At 40.9% G+C, this 26,745-nt stretch overlaps 1 protein-coding gene across 5 annotated transcripts in view; it reads right to left on the minus strand.

The window, feature by feature from the left end:
- Window positions 1-24,984, minus strand: part of SLC44A1 (solute carrier family 44 member 1) — an 84,335-nt gene extending 59,351 nt beyond the window's left edge. For 3 of the 5 annotated variants that reach the window (XM_074533640.1, XM_026792918.2, XM_014266486.3), the window contains exons 1-3: window positions 24,722-24,983; window positions 8,428-8,517; window positions 6,220-6,362 (exon numbers count right to left, since the gene is read on the minus strand). In XM_074533640.1, coding sequence (XP_074389741.1) covers window positions 6,220-6,362; window positions 8,428-8,517; window positions 24,722-24,748 — 260 coding nt within the window. In that variant the 5' untranslated portion in view covers window positions 24,749-24,983. Of the gene's footprint in view, window positions 1-6,219; window positions 6,363-8,427; window positions 8,518-24,721 lie in introns of all 5 variants that reach the window. The other 2 variants (XM_026792917.2, XM_014266484.3) reach the window with 1 other exon arrangement.
- Window positions 24,985-26,745: the final 1,761 nt, after the last annotated feature.

Below are 26,745 nucleotides of genomic sequence, written 5' to 3' on the forward strand. Positions count from 1 at the left end.
AAAAGTAACTGCATGCAAGCAATAAGCCACAGTTTTCCCTTAACTTCAAGGAAAATACTCTTGAGTTGATACCAGGACACGAAATAGCTGTTTTAATTGAAGTTCCTCCAGTTGTTATCCCATACAATAAGGGTATGCGGCAGGAGAGTGTCTACTTCTTTAAGGGTATCTGGTCAAAGGAGCTACAAAGCAGAACCCACAGAGTTAAACTTGACTGATATGGCAAGGGAGGCTAGGATGGCAACAAATCTGGTCAGTCTCACTAAGTGGTAAAGACATGTGGATTATGAAAATTTGATGATGATTTGGTGATTTTTCAGATAGTCTTATCTGGCTAAGGACTTTGCCAAATTGAGAAAAGGAAAAGGAGGGAGACAATCAGACAGAAAACTTATCCACTTAATGTTAGTAATAACAATAATCAGAAAGAAACCCTGACAATGACAGCAATTGATGGGCTATCAAGAAACTGCAGACAGCGACTTTGCGATCGATAGGGATGCAAACTCATAAGTACAAAATGTAGGAAGGGTCAGTGGGACCCTGCTAGCAGCAAAGGGAACATGCACAGCACAGGCCAGCAGACACAGGGGTGTAAAAGGGAACAGTTACATGCAAGTTGATGTTGTCAGTATGTTATCTAACCTCAGCACCTGATCACTGCAGTCTATCTTGCCCTATTACTAAAGCTTTTAACTCCCTCTCTGCATAATTCCAGTCCCTATACAATGTGCATGGATGCTGCAAGTGCTGCAGAGATTAAGCGACAGCTACTGGGGGGACTGACATGAGTGTGAGGGATTTGGTGCCAGCAGCAGGAATCAAACCAGGTGCTTGGGTGCCACAGCAATGTGGTTTTAGCGACCAAAGTGAGTGGGGTCTCGGTGCCAGTCTCAGGGAGGGGTCTTGGCAATGAGCTGCTGGGGTGAGAACAATGTGTGCCTACAAAAAAAGCAGCTACAGAGGTCACAGACTCAGCATAGGTGGTCACTGCCCTTGTGGTGCTGGCTATTGATGGGGCTGAGCATCTGTACCTTCTCCAGAACGATTTATTCAAATTATAGAAGCATAGAAAATCCTGAGTTGGAAGGGACCCTGAAGGATCACTGAGTCTAGCTCCGAGTAGGGAGCTCTAGGTGAGAAGTGTTGGGTGGGCAGAGGGTCTGTGGTGTTATTTGGGGGAAACTGTGGGTCTGGGGTGCTTGTGGAATGAGTGCACGAATGTTAGGTACTTAGCACCAAACTGGATCAGCTGCTGAGAAGGGGGAACCCATAACATGGATAAGGCGCTCTGCTAGTACTTGGAGAATCTGCAACATATCTGAGCTTGTGAACCTGGGAAGTGCCATGCGGGTGCCTAGTGACCTTCTGCACTAGTGACATTCTGCCACTGTCAGCCTTCCTTCTTTCATCACTAGGAGGAGGAGGGGACATGACTGGCTCTGCTTATGAGCACCACTGTTGAAGGCAGCACCTTGTCACCGCCAGTTTGTGTAACCAGCTATGTCAATGTCCCATGTTACTTTCCATCCACATCCCTCAGCCTCCGATCTCAGCAGAGACCCTGGGCTCTGGGAGCTGTAGAACTGGACTCCAATTCCCAGACAAGAGGATCCTCTGAATTTCCCCATGGAAACCAAATCAGGAATGTCACTATTAGCAAGATAGAACTCATCCCACTTCTACCATCATTTCAATTCAAGGGTCAAGCTATCATTTTAATCGCCAGAATAATTTGTAAAATAAATGCTACAATTCTAACTCAAACTTGGAAGTTTAGAAATACAATGCAATTACAGCATCCTATGCAGTTTTGACAGAAATGTGGGCACAGCCTTAAACAGCACATGAAATTCAAACACTACATTGTATGGTGCACAGAAAAGAGCCTCACAGAAAACTCCAGGCTATCAAATCTGTGGTCTCGGAAAACACAAGTAAGATAAGTAAGATTAGTTTTACTTCAGCACAGCTAAAACAAGAACCAAAATTTGAAGAACCAGCACTACAGAAGAAAAGTTAATTTTTTTTGTTTATAAAGCTTATATGTGGAAGATAAGTGATTTTACTGCAGAAAATTTCATACCGTGAAACCACAGGACAGATTTTGTTTCCCTCTAGAAGAATGTCATTACATGCGTTGTGCTGCAATTTCAGTTATTTACAATCAGCAATAGACTAGTTTTCTAATAAGGAAATAGCACATCAGCAATAGAAAGGCAGACGTAAACAAAGTAATCATATTGTTAGAGATGCTTCAATAGTGTAAATGAAAATATGCTTGCTATTTGAAAATCAATATAGTAGACTTACAACAAAGGTACACTTATGCATCTTTATGAAGTACCAGCCCTGTAGAGAAGGACTTGGAAGTAGCAGTGCATGAAAAATTGGACATGACCTGGCAATGTACACCTGCAACCCAGAAAGCCAGCTGTATCCAGGGCTTCATAAAAAGAAGCATGACTGGCAAGGCAAGTTTTACTCTGCCCTCAGGGGGGCCCCCAGCTGCACCCAGCTCTGGGTTGCCCAGAAGAAAGTACAGGAAAGACATGAACAGTGCAGAGGAGACCCATGAAAATGATGAGAGGGCTGGAGCATACAAAGGTGTGCTAAGAGAGTTGAGGCTGTTCATCTGGGAAAAGAGATGACTGTGGAGACAACTTTTGGCAGCTTTCCAGTACTTATAGGGGGCTTCTGTAAAAGACAAATTGACTTTTCACACAAGCAAATAGTGAAAGGACAAGGGGGAGTGGCTTTAAAGTAAAACAAGGTAGAATTAGAATGACAGAATAATTTTTATTGAAGAAGACCCTTCACATCCTCTACTCTAACAGTAAATGCACTGCCAAGTCCACCACTAAATGACGCCCCTAAGTGCTAAATCTACACATCTTCTAAATACCTCAGGAATGGTGACTTAACCATGTACTCAGGCTTGATAACCTTTCTAGCAAAAAAAAAATTGTCATAATGTCTAATCTAAACCTCCCCTTGCACAGTGTGAGACTATTTCCTCTCATCCTGTCACTTGTTACCTAAGAGGGAGATTGATTCCTCCATCCTTTCAGGTAGCTGTAGAGCAATAAGGTGAAACTGAGAGCTAGTAATCTGAGCATTAGTAACACTTAGACAAAGCTAGCATCTTAAATACTACCTAAAAATTAACAACTAGAGTGTACAGCCTGGAGCATGTTATAGGAGCTGTAATGAACATGGAGCACAGAACCAAGGAAAATCCCCCAGAAAAACAGTGTAAGAGGATATGAAGATGACTACATGGAAACCACTTAGTAACACAACAGCAAACCAATGAAAAGCAAGACCACTCCAGGCCCTAAGAGTGCTCATATTAATAATTCCCCAGGTATCTCTTTGTTCAGGCTCTCTTTTTTCAAAGCACATAGACTGAGCTACCAGGTATCATAATTGATCTGTGTCATCCAATGGAGATAAGAGTCGAGTGTCAAAAATTTCTCAGCAGTAGGGCATACACAGTTTCAGTCAATCAAATTTTCTGTGTACATGCTGCAAACCATCCTGAAAACCTGCATTTTCCCATTACCTAAAGTTCAGGCATTTCCTGGGATCAAATGCATGTGCTCAGGCAGAATGCCACCCTAGCTATTCTTCATAGCATCATATGCACATCTCCTAGTACTTGAGTAGACAGCACAAACTGAATTCTGTCTAAATAACAACACACCGGTGATCAAAAACCAGACTGAACTAGCATTTCAGAGACTTACATTTGGTTGCTGTGATTATCATTTATTTGCAAATAAAAGGTCATTTTTTTTACCCTTTATAACTACCAGAACTTGTAAAACAAGGAGCTTACTTGAAGCAAATAGGTTTAATTAGAATTCACTGCCAGTTCTGGAATATTGTCTTATGTCTGACTGTAGAAGACAGACTACTAAAGTGTGTTGTGGTTACTTTATAAAAATAAAAGGATGCCTGATCCACTCTTTGTTCACAAGACCAGGCTATAAAATTCTCCTTCCCAATACTTCCTTCCTCTCACTGGTTTCAGCATATCTGATGTACACAGACCAAATCACATCCCTGTGGGAAATGTGCTCTTTACCCTTACCACCCAGATTTCCATATCCACACAGACCACATCAATTTCACTTCCATGACAGTGCCTATGGGTTGCTGTCATACATAAGGAAGAAAATATTACTTTTACAGATGATTTAGCTTTTCAGCCCTTGGACTAGGAAATGGAAATGGAATTACCCTGCAAGCAAAATTAAATGAGAGTAACTTCACGTTTCCAGAGCCCCATTTGTGGAGCTTAAAGTCTTTTCTTTCTCTACACAAACTGAAATGTATAGGCAGGAAGAAGAGTTTATTTTTACCGTCTGTCTGCAAAGTGCTCCTATAAAAATAACATTAAATACTCCCATGAACTCCACCTCAGACACTGTAGGAACTCCATCTGCTAGAGACAGATGCAAAGCAGATAGCTTTTCTAATTTGCTTGGCAATTTTTCAGAATAAACCATGAGGTGTGAGAGAAGGAAGGATCACTCACTTATATAAGAACCAATCACTTCCAAAACTGGATGCCTTGGACTATACTAGGCACTTCATGTGAACAGTTAAAGAGTAATCTGCCTTTGAGGGTTTTCTCTTAACCAGATAGAGAGGACTATGACTTATATGTGTGTATCTATTAATTTGTTTAGTTCATGCCTCAAGCCACAACATCCTTGTTAGAAAAGCATAATTCTTTTGAACCTCATTAAGATGTCTTGACAAACAACAGGCTCTGTCAATCAGCTGTGTTTAAAACAGTCTCTCTTTTTATCTACTGTCTTTTAAGCTTGCATTTACAAGAGGAATTTACTTAGTGGTAGATGTTTCCCCACATGATGGTCTGACCTATGTCACATGTAGAAGACCATCACAATATTAATTATTACATTTCAATAAGGTGTCTGAAATTCTCTACCTTCACATGAACTCAGATACCATTTCCTTCTAAGGGTAAACTTAAAATTATTTTTTTAAATTTGGATTTTTTCTCAGAACACTAGAATCACAATTTTATACTGTATAGACATGAGTTTAGAAAAGGCTAAAATGTTTCTGTAAAAACAGGAAAATTTCGCTGCATAAACTTTGAGCCTTTCAACCTTCTTGAAAGATCAGATTAGAGTAAGAAATTATTTTTCTGACAAAAGATATCAGTAAAAAGTTCCAGACATTTTATTTATCTCAAATCTTTCTGATAACCACCTATTATCTATCTACATTAAATCTTAAATGAGATACTTAGAAATCTTTAGAATAGTAATTCAAAATAAGATCATCTCAGGAAAGCATGCTTCCCAAACAACTTAGGAAAATTATCAAAATTCTGTTAGTCTGAAAGTATGTAGTAAAAGGCTATCATACTCAAAAATCAGTAACTTTTTAGCTCCTTGATAACTGGTGATGGAAAAAACACTTTTTTCTTTGTAAGTGAATATCACTGTACTAAGCTAAAGTTTGCTTCCTTAAGTTTCCTAAGTTGTACAGAAGGGCTCCGAGCTTATCTAACAACACAGACCTCAACAGACATTCACAGGTATTCAACCTGTCAGTGAAGAATTCTTGCCACTGCTCCAGTACTACTACTGCAGTGTGATGTCTTCCTGGACAACAGATAGGAAGTACCTGAACTTTGAGTATGAGTTTTATCAGGACAGTGCTTAATCAAAGCTGTGCACACCTCTCAAGTTTTGTGCATTTTCTCCACAAGTCACATATATACATTCTGCCTACAGGTCAAATTTTAAAGTCTTATTCTAATGTGCCAGATTATCTCATCTCCCCTTACATGTCATGGCAGAAATCAAGCATACAACATCAAAAGTAAACATTGATATCAAAGCCTGCTCCCAAATCTGAGACTACTTGTCATACTTAAAACCCTAACAAACAAGACTTTTCATCAGCCTAGTACAATATCCTACATGAAATGGATACTGAGAAAAAGTAATTTCTCAATGTCTTAGCTGTATTCATATTGCATATCTGCCAACATACAGTCTAATGTTGCTAGTTGTTAAAAAAGATTGCTGTCCTCTAAGTGAGAAAAGTGTCAAAGGACAAGTAGAAATGAGTTAACATATCCCTGTTCCCACCTTATTTAAAATCACTTTCAAAGAAAGAAAAAATTTTCATTCTCTAAACCAGGCAAGGCAAAACCTATCACATACTTACTTCTTGTGTGTGAGGTCCAGACCACTGTTGACTATTCCCTCTACCTTGACATTTTTCTGTCCACAAATATTTCCATAACTGTCATATCCTGAAAGCAGTCTTGCAGCTGCTCCTGTAGCTATTGAAAAGCCACAGATAAAACCCTGGAAGAATACAAAAAGATGGGAAAAGTCAGTTTTATTCATTTATTTCTAAGCAGAGGTTGTCTAAAAATTCTTTCAGACTGGAAAGGGAAAGACAACAACTATCAGAGAGAACTTTTGTGCAATAATAAAACTGAATGCAAGTTAAAACGGGATTCAGACATCTAATACAGGATATTATACAAGCAGAGTTAAGACTCCTGTATGTTGTTTATTTGAAAGCCATACTGTCAGCAAGGGGCATGAAGCAGAAGGGAGAAGTCAGCAAGTGCACAAGGGCCGGCAGTGAAGGAGAGCTACAAGCAGAGATGGAGTTGTGACAGATTGCTAAGCATCTTGGACAATTCCATACAATCCAGATTTTCTTGCTTTCAGATTTTTTTTCTTTCCTTTAAATTAAGTACTTTCAAAGATGAGCTAGAATGATGAGGCCTATGTAACACAAGTTTCTTTTAGGGAAATCCTCTTAAAGCAAGTGAGCAGGTCAAGGCCACGATGGTTCCAGACACTGGTTTTAAATGCAGGAAAGAAACAGATGCAAAGCAAGATGGTTCAGACCACCCAAGTAGTGTGGAAAATATCCTATGTAGGCAAGTCTTGCTGTGAGTTTTCAGAGATATTTCACAAGCAAAACCAAGATTAAGGCAAGGATTGTGCAAACAAGAGACTAGCCCAAAAGCCTCATTAGCAAACCACTGACAGGGAGAAATGAACCATCAGCTCACTCCACTACCACCAAGGAACTGATTTTACATGTGAGACAGGCTAAGATTTGAGAGGTGGATAAACAGCTGAGATAAGAGCATAGGGCAACAGATGGCAGTGGCAGGATCAGATGAAATGACAACAACAGGTAATGACGTTGGCATGCAACAGTGAAACCGTGGGTGGTTCACCCTGCAAGTGAAGTCTCCTAGAATGGTAACTATGTGACCCAGTCGGATGATTGCTCTGTATACTACATTACTTAGAAAGGAAAATTTGGGACACTCATGCACAGAAAACTAATGTATAGTTGGAGGAACAGTTCATGCTCAGTTCCCCAAATAATCAGGGAACATGAACAAAACCAGAAAAAAAAACCAAATGCAAAAAGAGAGCTACATGTTTCAGGAAGCACTGTGCTTTTTGCAATTTTAAGATATTCACATTACAGTGACAACATAATTGATATTATTTTAAATAATCATTATAATTTTTACATTTTAAGCCCAACCATTGAAAAACACCGTGAGGAAAGTAGAAAAATTTTTTCAGTGGAATTATTCCTAACACCAGAGACTGAGGAAGAGCAGAGAAGAAAGCTGAGAGTACATGAAGTCCCAAACCCCCCTAAGGACGCCTGTTTGCAACACAGTAGTACAAGACAGCAACGGATATTCTCTATTTAAGAAGAGTAGCAAACATAGGTCCATGAAACAAAACAAGATGGAAAGAAGTGTACTTCTACATTAGTCTTTATGTTTTGGAGGTTTAGTCTTTTAATAAAAAGTGTAGAGTTTTGTGAGGCTGGCTTGAAAAAGTAGATAGCTTCTTCACAGAACACAGAACTGTTAAAACTTTGAAAGAAAGATCTTATCATTGGTAATATGGTTTTTAACAATAGCTGCTTCTACTAAGTATACAATAAAAATAAATAAATTAACAAATAAACAAAATCTCAGCTTACTCTTTGACAGTCAGAATTTCTGTTTCTCACAAAAAAGCTCACTGTGATTCACAGAACTGCTTACCAGACACCTAGCTATCATTTCTGGGACATGCATAAGGAACATGAGTCAAGTGATAATTCATCTTGCTGAAAAATTACTTACCACTGAGACTGCAGTTTCAGGGGAAAAGAAGCTGGAGCAAGAATTGGCACCAACAATAAATTATGGATCCCTACCAATGGCCTTTGATATGTACATACTACCCATTTTTGTTCTACAGTTGATGATTCCCATGCAAACATATCCTGATCTTTGCCAGTGATTCAGTTACTGACAGGTTTTAAAATTCCTTTCTTATGAACACAAACTCTTTAGCTATATAACATTTACAAAACCCTCTGAGTTTTACTCACCATTCCTATGCAGAAGAGGATGAATAAGAGCAGCCATGGTACATCTGTGCAGCTGTGGTCTTCCAAAGGCTTCCACTCTCGCTTGGAACTCTTGTGTGAGAAGAGAGAGATGAAGTTAACAACATTTCGTCCGCTCATAAAAGAAAAAGGCAGAAAATTATTCTACAGGTAATTTACCTACAATAGGAGCCATCTTTAAATGCCAAGCTAGTTGAAGAAGCTTGAAAGAAGAAATTGAAAAGACTTGAAGAGTAAAGCTCATGTAAGATTCCAAAAGAAGGGCCTCCACAGGAGCTAGATCACCAAATAGTTATTTACCCAGAAAATAGTTAATTTATCCAGAAATTTACAAATGTTTATCCACAAAACAGGTTATTTTCATCTATCTTTTTATTAACAGAAAACAGAAATCAATGGCATGAAATGGAAAATATCTCCTATTGCAGTCTTCCACAGCTACCTTTCAGTAATCTGATTTCCAGGAAGGATTAAACTTTTCAAATACTATTGGCAGGCTGAACAAGAACTATGCATGTAGAAAGGAGGCAATAAATTGCTGTTTAAGGAACAGTTTTCTACCTGCCATAAGGCAGCTGAGCTTAACACTTCAGTGAAGAAATCTTTCATCTGTATTGCTATGGTGCCAGAAAGGAAAGTTGTATAATTAAAGGTTGGAATAGTCAATATGGAAGCAGTTGTAAGGATTCAGATAGTTTGCTGCTCATGAGGTTAAAATTCTCAAGTATATATACATTGCTAAGATAATTAAGAGTCTTATAAGCAGTCATTTAGGCAAAAAGGTTTCAGGAAAATAAGCACTAGCTGGAATACAAAACTAACCAGCAAATCTTAATTTGTTATAACAAAAATACTGATTACAGCTACTTTTAAAAATACAGAGTTACACAGACAAGCTTTCTCAACAGGCTCCCAAACACTGAATATTCAGATATATTGACTGAGACCCAAGAACTCCAGACACTGTTTTAACCCTTGAGGCAGAAAAGGAGATTGATATGAGACTACATACACAACTGTCCTCTGCAGAGATAGAGCAAAGGGCACTAACTGTTGAAACTACGCATTTACTTTTTTCTCTGAAGACTCTGAAGCCTGGAGGCCTGTGAGCTGACTTCAGAGAATGCAACAGCAATTCCCTGGAGATGCACCTTAGGCTCTGGGCACTCTTCACAGCTCACGGTGAGGAAAGAAGTTTGGCCATGGTGCTCTGCAGCACTATGTTAATTTGTCCCAGTTGTGTTCTCCCCATTGGCCCATTGGCTTTCCCTACCCCTTTTACCCTTTTATGTTTATGTTCTAGCTAGTTCTCCCTTCCCTGACTTCCCTTTGGTTTATGTCTCTGCCTATCCACCCTGGCATTTCCTATTGGTCCCTTCCCTGGTGTACAACTCCTGAGCACTCAGATCCCTGATGCTCTCCTCTGCCCCTCTTCCCCTGTGTTTATATCCTGGACCCTCCTTTGTTCCCTGTCTTTGGCCCCTGGATGCCTTCAGCATGGCCTGAAATAAAGCACATTAGAATGCCATGCCTGGACCCTCCCGTGTCCCCACTGTTGAGTTGCTCTGTGTGTGTGTCTGTCTGTGCTGGTGCTCCTGTGTCTCCTACCCGCTGGCACAAGACACTCTTGGGGAAGGTTGCATCCACCACCACCAAGGACCGCAACATGGAATAATCTTCGAGATTTTGCCGACAAGGTATCAAATGTCAGTACTGAATTAAAACAGAACAGCTGAATGAAATGTCAACAATTTTTGCCTCCACTATGTATTCTGCGTATTTTTAATTTAAAAAAAGAAAAACATGAAACTTACATGATATTAGCAAGGTGATTTTTTTGCTATTCATGACTTTGGCTTTTTTGAATTCACATGCACAAAGCAGCCTTTTCATATACTACCATTAGAAACCCAACAAGATTGTGACATTTATATGTTGCTATAATTAGCATAATCATAGTTGCATAAAATATGCAAGGCTTCGTGCTTCCTGTTTGTAATTCACTCCAAGAACTCTAGATTCTTTTGAAATTTATTTACAAACAGCAGAGGTAAATTTCAGCTACAGCTGCTGTCTTAAGAGCAAATTGCCGTTGGCAAAAAGGGGAGCAGCAAAATGCACTGCAGAGTGTGCTTTGATTGTTTTGTTGGTTTGGGGTTTTTTTATCCTCTCTCTACCATCTGCATACAAAATCTTTTAATAGGATTTTTAAAAGCCTCTAGAACAGCTCTGGCAAGGATTTCGGTTGTCTGACTAGTCACAGTTACCCTAAGTAATCCATTTTACTTACTAAGTGGACTGCAATTTATATGTCAAAAAGAAACTTGAAATGTTGTAACGTACAACATAGTCAGAAAGTTATACAGATAAATGAATTCTCTGCCTATGGTTTTTACTCTGCTGAAAAAAAACCAAAAACAACTTAAAGAAAGCATTAACAAAAAAAAAATTAAAAAAACCCAAAAAACAAACAAACAAAAAAATCACCAAAAAAAAAGCCTACCAAAAAAAATTAAAAAACAGAAGGTATTCTAAACAAAAAGTATCCCAGGAGGAAACTCAACAGGTACTAGATACTCACTAGCTTAAAATTTAACTACCTAGCGTGGTAACAAGGTATGAAATTTTTTATGTGTAAAACAACACTTCTCTTCTGCAGCCTGTGCAATCTTTCTTGTCCTCACATCTCACTAAAATCCAAGCTAGCCACCATTATCTGTGTACTGTTTTCCTCCCAGTTGCTTCCTTGTATTCTGGATTCCCAATGAATCCTGTTCCATAGCTTCATAGTCCTTTATCCTTGTCTTTGATGTTAGTGTCTGTGTCTCTCCAATGACTGCTCCCTGTCTACTCTACACCCTTAGGCATTTACTGAGACTGATTTTCATGCTTTGGCAACATAAATTGTAAATCTATGGTCAATATAAGGTCTAACAAATGTTGTTTGTTCTGCAATCTGTAAACTATGCTTTGTATCCATTGTGACTGAAACGCCATAACATTTTAGTAGACATGCTTTGCCTGAAATCCTAAATCAGCACTTATACTCTTAGCTTGTCTTCCAGATTAGGAGCCTGCAATATTTGCTTATGCAAGAAAGCTAGAGAAAGAAAAATTGGAAATTCCTTGATTCATTTCAAGTTTTCCCTTAAAACAGAGCCTTCATAATTTACACTATGCTCTCTAAGGATATTCTCGCCATTAACAAAGCATGTAGTGTCACGAAAGCACAGAGAATCTGGAGCGCTATCAGTCAGAAGTGGAAGGATGGCAAATCAGTCTTTCTGTCCAACACAAGCTTCCAGGCTGGGAACATTTCCTGCTCACAACAGCTTTTCTGCGCTGATTTTATTAATTACTTACTCAAGAACACAAATAATTGTGTTCAGCAGTTTACATCTGTCCATTTTGCACAAGACTTCGCAAACTCAAAACCAAATCAAAACCCTCAGGTGCCGCAATCTTACAATTGTGTTTTAGTACTACATAGCTTTAAAATTGGATGTCTACAATTAAGACTTCTCTTGCAGAAGAGGAAGTGGGAAGAATGGCAGGACATTAACTACTGGTTTTTTCTAACTGAATTCAGAGCTACACATTCTCAGGACTAAAAGTACTTGCAAGCAAATACAAAATAAAAAGAGGCTATTTTCTTGTTATTCACTGCATCCAATCACTCCAAAACAAAACCAGAAACTCCTCTTCCAGATTTCTTTCTTGCTGACACAAAATATACCTTTCCAGCACCAAAGAGTAGGTCTCCTCCACACACTGCAATATACTTCTGTACAGGAATTGCCAGAACCAGCATAGTCAAAACCACTTTCACTGTTAACTGTAATAGCAGTACTGGACACTGTCATACAAGCACTCATATGCCATAACCAGAGTGAAACCCATATAAGAGCATAAAAAGATGAAAAAACACTGCCTTTTAACAAGAGACTACAGATGCAGGGAGCTGCAGAGAATTTATTTTGAACACAACATGTCTCATGCAATGTAAAATTTGGGAGTGATGAGACTAAAGTGAGAGGCCTATTAGGGAACATCTGCAGCACTACATATAGAGATAATCAAGCTGTGGGTAAGTAGCAAAGATGTGAATAAGATAAAGATGGAATCTGCCATCAACTGATCATGCTGCAACATCATGATGGTACAGGAAGCAGAAAGAAAAAGTCTTGTGGTGGTTCAGATGACATGTTTCAAGAAGAAGAAAATTCAGGTGCTAGTAAGGGAGGTGGGCTGAATTAAGGACAACCTAGTGAATAACTGGAATGAGTTACAACCACCGGATGAAAAGGAGTTGCAGGTCAGACCCTAGGCTCCACTTTAGCTAGTGAGTGTAAGTTAGCAGCTGGAGAGTATAGGGCTATTCCAACTTGTATATAAACACAAAGGTTGTAAGAATAAAGTCACAACTTCATTTAATAGTTCCACTGATGTTGAGATAATTTGTTACAAAACCCTATCCCAAGAACCATATTAATCTAACTACATCTCCTTTAAATTCTCTGTTGTTTCATCACCTTGATGTAACATCCTGACTCAGAATACATACAACAGTAATTCAATACAGAAGAGTAAATAGACATAACTGCTCCTTGTTTATTTAAATTAGAGTTCAGAAATTATTGTGTAGCTAACTGTCTTCACAGAAGACAAACAGCCACAGTGTGCAAACAGCATTAATAAATGGTGTTTAGAGGCAGAAAAGGATTCTCATCAAGAGATTCTCAATGGGCACATTTTGTGCAAACTGCCAAAGTCCTGCAACATACACCTCTCCTAGAAGGCAGACTGGTTCTGGTGAAGTACCAGTGATTCAACTGATCATATAATTAGCATTTGGTTTGTTCTGGTAGCATTTTGAGTATAGAACACATACGTTTTTACACCTATGATGCAAGTTCAACTCTTCAAAACTGGAGGGTCCATTTGCAATACTGCTGCATACCACCAAATGACATTTAAGGGCATGGCTCCTGGGAAATGAACAAGCCAGATTAAAAAGGTGATGACCAAGAAGTCATCCAGTGCAGAAGCTGTCCTGCAAGCCAAGTTTAACCCTGCACCTTCAAATGCTTTTGAAACATACCCACACAGAAGAAAAAGAGCTCTTGAAACATTTATCGTTGTTTCCTAACAGCCATTTAAGGAGATGGTATTTTACCCATTTTACGTCTTTACAAGCTAAAGAACAGTACTAATCACATGTTGACCTTTACTGTGAAGCATTCTGCCTACAAATAAGATGAGCCATAATTTACTAGTTTACCAAACTGTTTCCAATGCAAGAGGTCTAACAGATATGGCATTTTTCTGTCCAAGACATGGCAGACTTTTCCACATTATGCAATTTTTAAAAGAATTAGCAGCAGCTGCATATTATCCTAATGAAACTTCTTCCACTTCTGAACAGACCTCAATCCTAGAGTGTGAAGAGAAAGAAACCAGGAGTCCTGACCCCAAGCACACACTGAAATCCACACAAAGTACACTTCCGAAAAAAATAAAAATTAAACTAGCATAAAACTTTCATGTGGTGAGTCTACTATTTAAGTGTGCAGAACAAAGTCTTGAAGAATGAAGCCTATTTTCAGTTCATGACATTACCAACCATGTTATATTTTTACAGAAAACCCTTAGCTTACTCCATCAGGAAGTCTAAGAACACTTACACAGCTGACTCAGTTAAAATGTCCACCATTCCCTACAGACTTCCTGTAGCTGACCTATAAGGTGTTCAGACAAAGCACTAAACAGCACCTTACAACACTCTGTCATGAGTTCAGACAATCTCTCAGGTTCACAATAAAACTTGTTTATTGTACAGCATATTAATGGTATACCTCCACTACTACTAGAACAGGAATACACACCAGCAAGTGCAAACTTTTACACTACTAAACTATACCAGCTCCCTGGAAGAATGAACTACACTGTATCAATCAGAGTACCTGCATAAACACACTAAAATAATTATTAGTAGACTTGGCCCGGATCTACCTCTGGAAAAGAAGACTACTATACCAACCTCAAAGAGCTTGCTAATGGTTGCATTCTCATGGGTTGCATTCTCTTGAGTTGCCAGAGACTTCGACAACTGAAGCAATGTCTCCTGCTTAATGGACAAAAGAGCTTGTCACTGTAACACTACTGCAGCATGTCCCAGTCATCTCTAAAAAGAAGCCAAAACACCCTGGGGTAATTTCAAAAGGGACTGCATAATAGGACATGCAACTCACAGTGAAGTCCAAAGTTCCATTTTTGTGGAATTTCTGCTTCAATCTCACTACAAACTGTTGCAGTGTGTGGTTTTGATTGTAATGTAGTTCTAGCAGTCAGTTTTAGAATCCTTCCCATTTAGTACTGTTATAGCATATTTTATTACTAATGGATTGTTCCCTTTCCCCATGTGTTGTTGGTTTTTGCCCTAGCTGTCCATCTCCCCAAAGACCTGCCCTTTTGTACCCTGATCCTCCTCCCATTGAATGTCAATCCCTCCCCAAGCCTGCGGCTTTCTATAGAAACTTCCCTATCAATTTTACATCATTCGAAACCCCATTGGTTTGTTTAAGTTCTCCTCCCCTGTAGTCCTCTATTGGTTTAAACACTGTGTTCCCCACCTTATGTTCCACCCCTAGTTTCCCCCGGTTGGTTAAAGATTGTATCCTCCTCTGGGACCTCCCCTCACTTATAAATTGATGAATGCCCTTAAGTCAGTGTCATTCTGTCCCAGACTCTGCAGGGCGTAATCTGGTGTGGAAAACATACAGAAGACCTCTCCCCGTTCCTTGTCCCTGCCCTCGGTACAGTCCTATCCCCAGCGCAGTCCACCTGTGCCCTAGAGCAGCTGTGCCCTGGAGCAGCACCCCGGATTCGACAGCTTTCTGGGGGCGGCCCACTCTCGCTGTTGGTGTCAGGAGCTGGTCAGGCTGAAGAAATCCAGCACTGCAGCAACAAACCAGTGTATTCTTCAATTTACTGCAAAGCAGACTCTAGTCACACTTTGGACCTAGAGCCATATTTTATTTTATTGTGTTTTACATCTAGGCACCCACATTCTTATTTTCCTAACAACTTCACAATCCACCATCTGTTCTCCAATGCCCTGTCCACTGAAAAGACGCACCTGCTCGTTTTAAGTATGAAACACAAAAATAATACTAGGAGAAGTTTTCTGATGGTGTACTACTGCTTTATCCACCAAAAGGTAATGAATTTATCCTTTGCTTCTTATCAGATATTAAGAATACCATTAATTCAGTATGTCTTCTATATCTTCTATTTTGCTAATAGCACCAATAGTATTTGTAAGTTTTTAACATAAGGTAAACAAATTTGAGAGCTCATAAGGTATCACAGTATTACTAACGGTGTAATATAAGGATGTTTATCCTGAAAACTCATACATGGGGACTTCAATCTTTAATGTAGCATATGTTGTGGTGTAGATCATCTTCCATTCATCTTTAGTCAATTCATACTAAACATGGCTTCAAAATTCCTTGATTACATACCTCCACCTCAATCAACAACTTAAATATTTATCTTGAAACATAACACAGCTGATTAAACAAAGCTGACATGATCAGCACACCTGCTCTAGTTTTGAAGTTTAGAGATCAGGCCATCTGCAGACAAAAGCCTTGTTTTTAAGTCTCAAAAGTATTTAGCTGTAGTTTCTTCATTATACATTAAGTATACATTTCGAATAAGCAATAAATAAGGATATTTTACAAATATCACAGTAATATTTTTCAGGGGCTTAAAATATCCATTTCAATGCAATTTTGGTACTTCCACGGTTCTTAATCATTAATAAAAAAATCAGTTATGCAAACAAAATCAAACCAATAACAATAATAAAAACCTAAAGCAACAAAACCAAAACAAACCACAAAACCACCCCAAAAATCCCTACAACCCCACCCTCCCAAAACCACAAAACCAAAACATTTCTTCAATTCTGAAGACATTTTGCACATACCAAGTTACTGCACTACATTTGAATTTTCTACCTGGTTATCAACCTGTTTCACAGAATTTCAAATTTTTTGACTTCTACAGACTACAAATCGTAAATTACAAAATATTTTCTAACTTATGACTAGTAAAACATGCAATTAAAAACATACTTTACTTTCAAATGTTAGCTTTATCGCAGGACATCGAGATGCATCCAAAAAATCCACCAGGAATCCCAGGGCAGAACTCTCCAGTTACTGTTCTCCACATGAGATGTAGAGGACATTCCATGAAAAACACTGCCCCTGTTTTTTGGACTGTCTTCATGTAAATCACTGCTCATTAGGAGCTCATGGCCTGCACGACACTGCTGTGAGAACTAACAGTGTTGCCACTTACAGGGACATTCATAGCAGTTTTATACACATTCCCTCAAAATGCATCCTATATTCAAATGTATTTGCCAAGTGAAATTCAAAGCTGCTTCAACACAAACTCCTGAATTACAGGTTCAAAATTCTGGCATAACAAGAAAGAAAAACACTCAGGATTACATAATAAGAGGGCAGCGCTTGAGGACACTTAAAGTATATTAGATTAACAGGAACTAATATTAAGAAAGCTCTATCTGATTTATGTAAGAAAAAGTGGGAGGAGAATGGAAAAGAAAATAATATGTCATGCCCTTACCTTATTGCATAAGCATACTTCCTTATAACTAGGCAATAGTTTTCCAGTTTTCCACTGCAAACTATGGGAAGTCTGACAAAGCATTTGCAGGACATAGTTACCATGACCTTGAACAAAGTACTTAAATGGTTTTCCTGTTTTGTTTCTGTAGATCTGCATACAACATTCAGAGGTCTCTTCCTCAGTCAAATAATATATCTGGAGAGCAGCAGGAGTGGTTTCAATTTAAAACAAAATCAAACCAAAAAGGCCAGTGTTCATTTCTGCTGTAGACAGCTGCTTTAACTACATTAATTAAGAGCAGGCACAATATATATTATCAGATACAAGTCAATATGTTCTGCTAATCATGCTCTCCACCATAGTCTAGCAACACTACTGATAAAAACAGCAGCTGCTAGAAACTAGCATATAAAAATGCAGTATGGCACCAGCTTTCCAATATATCAGCAATCATCTTCTATTCTTATAAGGCATTGTATACTGGGTGTTGAAATATTAAAGCAGAGAAAACTAAACTTTTGGATTGTAAAGCTGAACTTCAAAATTAAGTGGACGCTTCTCTCTTCTTACATATACATACAGATGCTCTTGACATACAATTATACCCTTCTATTGCACATTAGAAAATTGCTTACCTAGAAGATTTAAAAGAGCAGAACAAAAAAACACAAAACAAACAAACAAACAAGAAACCAAAAAACATAGAAAAAAAAAGAAGGGACCTAGCAAAAACAGGCCAATGAATACAATGACATTTATTTACTGCATAAGTCTGGGAAATGTCAAAGTGGTAGAATGACCTAAAAGAACCTTATTGGAACCTTAACCATCAACACAAACTCTTTCTCTAAAAATTATAACCAAGCTCTCAGTACAGTTTCATAAAACAAAGCTAAAAATTAGTAATCAGTTTAGTCAACAGGTAGAAGTAGCCTAACAACACTGCATAACCACTTTTAGAAGATAAGCGTAGAACTTACACAATTTTCTAAAGGCTGCTTCAGAGGGGGAAAGATACAAAATATCAAAGACACAGTTTCTGTTAAATGGGTTTGTAAGTTCTACTTTTCACAGAAGAAATCACAGAGCTAAGTTCATAAGTAGAAAATTCTAGTCAGCCGAAATACGGAAAAGACATGCAGTTACCGCCAAAGCTTGCCTTCAGAGTAAGGACAGTGAGGGGAAATGACATAATGGGGGGCATCAGAGAGAATGCAAAATTAACATCAGGACCAGCATGCCATGGGAGGCTGCTCCACCAAACTTACTGAAAAGACCCCAAAAACAACGAGCCAATGCAGAATTAAGAGATTAGAGTGATGTCTGGACTTGAGGAACAGAGTACCGAGCCTGCAGAGATGCTGAAAACCTTTGCTGCCCTTCACCCTAAGCAAGAAGACTTCAGCTAAGGCCAAGACCCTGGCTGGAGCCACTCGAAAGCTGCAAAAGACGGGGTTATGCCCTCTGCTCTCATGAGGACGGGACCGCCAGCTCTGCCCCTAGTTGGCAAAGCTGCGCATTCCTCCTCCGAGTCACCCTGGGAGAGACAAAGTAAAGGAAACAACTCACTACCTACAAATTTTAAGAGGTGATACAATTGAAGGGTACTACTCAGTAGGAAAAACTCAATGAATTTTACAGAGTACTCACAAGTATCTGTGTAGGTGAAATAGTTCTGTGTTAAGATCAAAAGGAATTACTTGCACAGGTTGTGCAGTTGCTTGTGACAGCATTTCTAAAAGGACATCTCATGCTTCACAGGAAAGTAACAGAGCTTACAGATGAGAAATAAAGAAGAAATTCCATGAGATGCCTTATCATTAGCATGTTCTTGGATCCTGCTTGCACACTTCATCCCATTTACCATATCTGCTTACCAGATACTAGAACAGAAGACTCATTTACTGTCAATATATTGAAAGGGAAATCAAGCTTTCTATCTCCTGGAAGAAGAAGTCATAATTCATTCTGCTTCCCTTCATCAACACAATTATTTGTCTGGTCTTCTTCCATGCCAATACCCATGGCCCAGAATGAAACAGGCATGTTTTGATGCCCCTCAAACTCATTTGACTGTGAGAACCTCTGACAACTAAAGATATGTAGCTGATGTACAATTAGTAATCTGTATTGGCCATAATAGTCGAAAGAGGTATTCCATCAGAACTGCTCAATTTTGCAAAAAATTAGGAACTCCAGATTTATTAAATGTTGTTTTGATAGCAAATGCTCAAGGGAAAGTTAAGGGATAATCTGTCTTCATCTCCTCTTATAATGGGAAGTTCTTACAGTCTTTCAAAAACCAAGGTCACCACTAAAACCACCAATGTGCTTTGTTTTTCCCAGTCATGCCTCCAGTTTCCAGCAATATTTCAAGCTTCTCTCACACATATAGTAGATAAAGTACTAACATAAAAAGCTGTAAGTTTATTTTAAACACACACAGTATTTTCTAATAGTAACACAAATACTAAGACTCCAATAAATTGCCTTGTTTCCTATAACATGTTGCCAAAGCAAACACCTTATTAACTACTATCAGCTACTAACATTGTAGAACAGCAGGAAGGGAGAAGTTGTTGTTTGTCTTACAACTTTTCCATGAGATGGCAGTTTAAGGTCTGTCTCTCCCCACACCTCATTCCCTTTCACCATCTATGAATTTCTGTCCTCTCAGATAAAGCAAGGCAAATTTTACAGAACTGTGCTATAAATTACATAAGTGGAGCAATTTGGGTTACACTGTAAAATAAGTTTTCTTGCTTAAAAAGAAACAAAAAAACCCTGTATGGATTATTCAGATTTACAGCACAGCCTAACAGTTGCGGCAACAGAAGAGTGATGAACTCCAACAGCTGCTTCCTTAAAATCCAGTTTTAAAATGGATTGATGCTGTGACATAAAAGAAAATATCATTGCAAAAGGAGAAGAATGGAAAGCCAGGGAAGAGAATACCAGCACTCAATTCCATTTTTCTTCCTCAGTAAAACTAAAGATTTGAAAGAAATGCAATTATTTTAACAACTCAGAACTTCTGCACTATTTGCTAAAAAGAATCCCTACATTTAGGCAGAGAAGATAATTTCCAAAACAGCACAAACATACAAAAAAAGCCCCCCACAAACTCAAACTAGAGTTACCTCCATCAGAAGTTAAGAAGAAACTAAAGCTTTGTTGCACAGCAGACCCATGACAAAAGAGATGCATCCAGACAGAGGCACCCTTCTTGTGAAAACACCCACCTCGTGATGGCCATAAAGATATGGCCAAAAAAGGGCTGAAACAACACGAAGGTACTGACAAGTAACAGCAATACCAGACAGGAGACAGAAATCCCACCTCAGTATTCATCCCTTCCTTTACAGGTTTTAATCTTATATAGGATAGTACACTTTGGCTAAACAATTCAGAGAAATCTTAGGAAGATCTGTTCATGATAACTGACAACAGGTAAACAAGAGTGCTTTAAGACAACTAAGACGTAGCCCACAAGCTACGTCTTTTTGCACAAGCTTTCCTCTATAAGCTCAAGGTTCAAGATGGTGGTAGTAAAGAGACAGCAAGCTCAAATAAATGACAGCTTAGTGATCCTAAATAAGTACAGGATTGCATGAGCCCCTAAAGAAAAAAAGATGACAACATCCTGGTAACACCAAGGAGAAACAACCGGTAACACTGAAATGGAACAAAAAGTAAACAAGAATTCTAGTTGGGAAGATAAAGAAATAGCGGAGATCATAGAAGATGCTACACCAGGGGAAGTGAAAGAACTTTGTGCAACAACGGAATACCAAAGTGAAAATAAGAAAGAAATTGACAAGAAGTACTCCAGTTCTAATTGCCTCAGCAGGCAAAACAGCAGTGGGGCAACAGGAACATTAGCTCAACTGGAATAAAGTCTGGTATGGTTGCATCAAGTTTAATTTAACATGACTCAACAGATACAGCTGATAAATTTGGTAAAATAAGAAGAAAAAGGGGAGAAAGGCTGGAGGGATAACCACAGACAGAAGTAGTGGCAAATAAACAATAATCAGAGAGTAGAAGGCAGTGCTATCCCTGTAGGGATCGTTCACTTAGGAACTGGATTCAATGATACTTGTGGGTTCCTTCCAACTCAGAAAATTCTGTGGCACTGCAGACATCCAGGGAGAATAAGACATCATGTGCTAGAGGATTACATATGCTATTGAAAGCAACAGAGACCAACAGGTTGAGAAAGACATGGAATCCTTGCACCTTGCGCACAAGAAGCCTGCAGAGATATAAACTGAAGACAATTTCAGCATAATACAGAATCTGGACTGGAATTGATTTAATGTGAAGGGGAAAGAGTGTGTGACAACAAACATATATTGCTGTGTTCAGGAATTTGGAAAAGAAGGGAGATAGACTGGAGTGCTGTTATTTTTAAGGATGGAGAATAGCAACTCAGAATAAAATTAGGAAGGGAAGAAGATGGCAGTAGGACGTAAAAACCTGAAATTAAAACAGAAAAACTGAATGAATGGGGCTTTGGGTAGTTAAAAAGGCAGAAAAAGCAGAAAACAAACATGAGACTACATCTCTGTAAGTAGCAATCAATAGTGCTGAATAAAGGTAAACATGTCAATTCTAATCGGTTTTTCTCTGGAAACCTTTAGATTCTGCTGGGGAAGAGGCATAGAAAAAGACCTAAGATAGAGAGCTGGCAAAGCAAAGGAACTGGGAAACATATATAGGGGAGAAAATGGCTAACTGATTATGAAATAAAAGCTATGAATAAAACAACAAAGAATTCTATCCAGTTCAACACTCAGTCACAGGTAAATGAATTATCAGAAATGAGAGGAGAAGGGGGTAGTCTTGAGAAAGGGACTTGGAGATGCAGTCATCAGATAAGATGGTAGGCAGAATCAAAACAGAAGTGATAATTTCTGTCAGAAACAGAAACAGGGATTGGCAGATGAAAACCAAAAAAGCTAGAGTGCTGAAAAATAAACTTCATGAGAAATCTACTTGAAAAACAAAGTCATAAGGAATGAAGGTGTTCATGATAAGAGGAGAGATTATGTCAAAGACCAATATGAAACCACAAAGGGAGAAGTAAAAAGTAGGTGAGGAAATATGAAGGAATGTCTGATGGACCCCTGCCCAAGAAAAATGTAAGAGGAGGAAATGCAAAGACCATGGTAGATGAGGAGCACAGCTTTTTTTTCATGATAAAAGGGATGATAGGACAGACATTAGGACCTTATGTAGTGCTGTATGATATACAGCAAGGTTTCTGTAATCCATATACCAGACAAAACTGCTGATAAAATATTCAGCACTAGTCTTTGATTTGGATTTCCTGAGGAGACACATCTTTGCTTACAGTTAGGAAATTAAATAAACTGTCATTCTTTATACTTCCCTCATATGTATATGGGGTACAAAGCTCAATTGTTGTACTGTAACTTGCCATACATAAGGAAGGCAAATGAAAAGTTTACTCTGAACATCATACAACCTAGCAGCAGAACACAAATTTAACTAAAACCTAAAACCAGTCAGCTGAAACTCATAAACAGGCTAGATATGCAGACCAATTCACCTCTAACATTACCTACAAATAAGGCTGCATTTTCCTTTAAGAAAAGAATGCTGAACTGCAATTCAAATTCATACAGAAGAGCTAGAAAGGGCCTAGAAAACACTCCAAAAAAAGCCACTTGCATAGAAATCACAGAAAATAAGGTTGGAAAAGACTTGAAAACATTACTTCAAAACATCAACTTCACTCTCAGTGCTCCAAGTCTGTATCAGCTTTCCTTATGCCACTCCTGACGGATGTTTATCTAACATGCTTTGGGTTTTTTTTAGCAAACCTCAAGCAATACAGACTTCACGATATCCTCTGGCAGTCTACTGCAGTGACTGAACAATTTCAAAATCTGCCCCTAACATTTAGCATATATGTTAGTCTCTTAATTCAAACAATTTGTTCATGCACCATAAGGCTGATTGCCTTCCTCTTTGCAGCATATTTGCTATACAGAAAGGATGTTTCCTATTGCAACTGGACAGCTCTCCGCAGTGTTCTGCATTGGAAGGACAGAGCTCTTATATAAAAATAAAAGTATGCCTGAACGGATAAGCTACAAAAACTCATCTCTGTGATGAGTCATCTGGGACAGCAGAAACGGACTTTCTCACATAAGCAGTCTGCTGGAAGCACGATTCAGCCACTGCAAGTGATACAGCCAAAGGAAACTAACATTTACAAGCGAGCAAAGCACAGCCAAGGCATCAATTGTGATCGTTTGTACTACAGCCTTCAGAAAAGAGCCACGCAAAAAACCAGCATAGCTTTGGCTGTGTTGTTCAAAGGCAAAGTTAAAATGGGAAGCAGAGCCGCAAACTGGAGCATTGGGTGGAGCTCCCGATTGTGCCTTGCCTGGCAGCACCACTCTGGGGGGAAAAAAAGGAGTCAGTACGGGCAAAACAGAGCGAAGGGGGAGGGGGAAGAAAGAAAAACCGACCTCGGAAACAAGAGATGTGCACGGGACCAATCAAACACAGGGAAATGGATGTAGGGAGGCACCTGAAGCCTTGGCCATAGAGTGAGGAAGGAGGCTGGGATTAGGACTGCCTCCCTTTCCAGAGGCAGTGGACTTGAGGGCTGCCCTGGGCCTGATGACTTTTCTCCCACGGAATAGCTTCTTTCTGTCGGGTGAGGTAGTAGGGACCTCAAAGAACATGCTGCAGGGAAGGGCAGGGCGTGCAGGGCTATCTAGGGAGAGGTATTGAGGTCGGGGAGAGCTGGGGTGGGGATCACAGGAAAGTGATGCAAGGCACTACAAGGATGGCAGGTGAGAACTGGGAGGTCTGCAGCTGCAGCCATGGCAGGGAAGTGGAGCAGGGAATGCCACAGATTGCAAGGCCAAAGAAAGGCTGGGGAGGAAGGGGCAAGGTGAAAATTACCCACAGGAGAAGGAGCACACAGAACAGTACACAGAGGGTGGAAGTGCGTAGCATGGTAAAGAGCAAGGCTATGGTGGGGGGTGAACAGCCATGAGCGGGAAAAGCACAGCTACAGATGGAGCAAAAAGGTGCACAGTTCATGTGCATGAAGGCTTTGGGCGAGTGGATGTATGGGGGAGGTACCCAGCCACGAAACAGCAAGGCTACGAGAGGCGAAAGCAAGGTGGTCGCAGTTACGAGAGGACAGAGCTGTTGGTGGAGGAGCGTGAAGTGGGGAGGGAAAGCAATGGGTTCCCAGCCACGACAGTGTGGTTACAGACTGGGACGCAAGAGAGTGCGCAGCCACGGGAGAACGGCGCTACAGGTGTAGCGAGGGGGATGCACTGCCACGGGAAAGCGGGGCTCCGTGGTGGGAGGCAGCTAAGGGGTGCTTGGCATGAGGCAAGCGGGGCTGAGAGGGGCACAAGGGGATGCACGGCCGCCAGAGAGCGCGGCTGCGGAGGGGACAAGCGGCTGCGCAGCCACAGGACAGCGACGTGGGCAGACCCGGGGCCAGGGGGAGGCACAGCCGCGGGGCGGGCAGCGCGGCCAGGGGCAGGTGTGCCAGGGTCCCGCAGCGGAGGGCGGTGGGGTCGGAGAAGGGAGGGGGACACGGGCCACTCACCTGCGCGGCAGAGCTGCAGCAGCCCATGGCGTCCGCTGGTCTCTGCCCCGTGGGTGCCTGCTAGGCATCCACTCTCTGCGACTCCCCCGCCCCGGGCGGCGGCGCGGCGCGGCGCGACGCGGGGGGACAGAGGGCGGCACCGAGGAAGCGGCGGGGACCGCGGGGCCCGGTCAGACGAGCGCGGCTGCACCACAAACGCCGCCGCGGCGTCCCCTCATCCTCCTCCCCCCAGCAGACGCGCGGGGAGGGCGGGGCCTGGTGGGGGCGGGGCCTGGTGGGGGCGGGGCCAGAGCACTGCGGCGCGGGGGGTCCCTGCCCGGCCGGCGGCCCCGCCCCCGCGCCGCCGCCGCTTCCGGTGTAGTGATGGCGGCGGGGTGCCGCTCCTGAGGGCCTGGCCGAGCTCAGGGCTCGTCCTTCGCTCACCACTCGCCCCGCGGCAAGGTGCGCGCCGCGGTGGGGACAGCTGCGTGTGGAAACCAAGCTCTGATCAGCGGGGCTGCCCAGGACTCTGAGAGCCCGCCCGCTGAGAGGAAAAAAAGACCTGATCGTGTGGGCTGGTAGTACATAACGCATTTGCAGGCAAGAATCTGTAGTAGAATTAAGCACCATTTCTGCACTTCTTTTAACGCTTCGAAGGATAGTGATTCTCCAGTGCCCTTCTCTGGACACATTCCAGCACCTCAGTGTCAGTGTCCTAGTGTCCTGCAGGGCCTGGAGCTGGACACAGAACTTGAGGTGGAGCCTCGCCAGTGCCAAGTACGAGGATCCTGCTGGCCACACCATTGCTGATACAGGCCAGGATGCCATTGGCCTTCACGTCCACCTGGGTATGCTGCTGTATCATGTTCAGGCCCTGTTCATGTTCAACATTTCTCGGCCCTCTTCCACCATGCAGCTTTCAGCCACTTTTACCCGAGCCAGTGGCACTGCCTGGGATTATTGTGATCCAAGGGCAGGACCTGGCACCTTGTTGAAGCTCTTACCGTTGGCCTTGGACCACCAATCCAGTATGTCCAGATCCTTCTGCAGAACCAGCCTACCCTCAGCATGTCAGTATTCCCACACAATTTGGTATCTGCAGAGTGACTAAAGGGGCACTTGATCCCCTCATCCATGTATGTTGATATATAATATATTACATAGGCCCCAGTACTGAGGCCAGGGAGGCCACTGACCTGTTGCCAACTGAATGTGGCATCATTCACCACCACTCTTTGGGCTCAGCCTTCCAGACAATTTTTTATCCACCATACAACACACACATCCAAGCCATGAGCAGCCAGGTTCCCTAGGAGAATACTATGGGAGAGAGAGTCAAAGGCTTTGCTCTGGTCCAGATAGACAACACCCACAGCCTTTCCCGTGTGCACTAAGGACATCACTTTGTCAATGAAGAAGGAGATCATATTGCTCAATGAGGATCTGACTTTCCTAACCCCATGCTGGCTGGGCCTGACTGCCTGATGTCCTGCACATTCTGTGATCAAAAATGTCCAGAACTCGTGGTCTGTTCCACAATCTTCCTGGGCACTGAGGTCATGCTGACATGACCTGTAGTTTCCCAGATCCTCCATCCTGTCTTTCTTGTAGTTGAGTGTCACATTGGCTAACCTCAGTCCCTTTTAAGGTATGTTTACTGGTTCAGCAGTTGTGTTTGAGTACAACCTAAATATAGGAAGCAATACTCTCTGCATAAAGTTTGGGGTTTTTTGCTGAATCTTAACTCAGTAGCAGAATTATCTACTATTCTATCAGTATAGTAGAATATCCATGATTAGAAATAGTGTTGCAATGACTTAAATATAAAACGACCCTTTTACAGGCAGAGTGAGGCAAAAGAGACCTTGTGACTGGAAAAGGAGTTTTGTTAGGCTTCCAAGAAAACTGAGAAACTGACATGTGGGTGAGTTGTGAATCACACTGGGGTTTTTTTAGCTCTTGTCAGTTTAATGGCAAGTAGAATCATGGAATCATTTTTGTTGGAAAAGACCTCTAAGATCACTGAGTCCAACCACAACCTGGCA

The sequence above is a fragment of the Zonotrichia albicollis genome, chromosome Z, assembly GCF_047830755.1.
Source record: "Zonotrichia albicollis isolate bZonAlb1 chromosome Z, bZonAlb1.hap1, whole genome shotgun sequence".
NCBI classification, from domain to species: domain Eukaryota; kingdom Metazoa; phylum Chordata; class Aves; order Passeriformes; family Passerellidae; genus Zonotrichia; species Zonotrichia albicollis.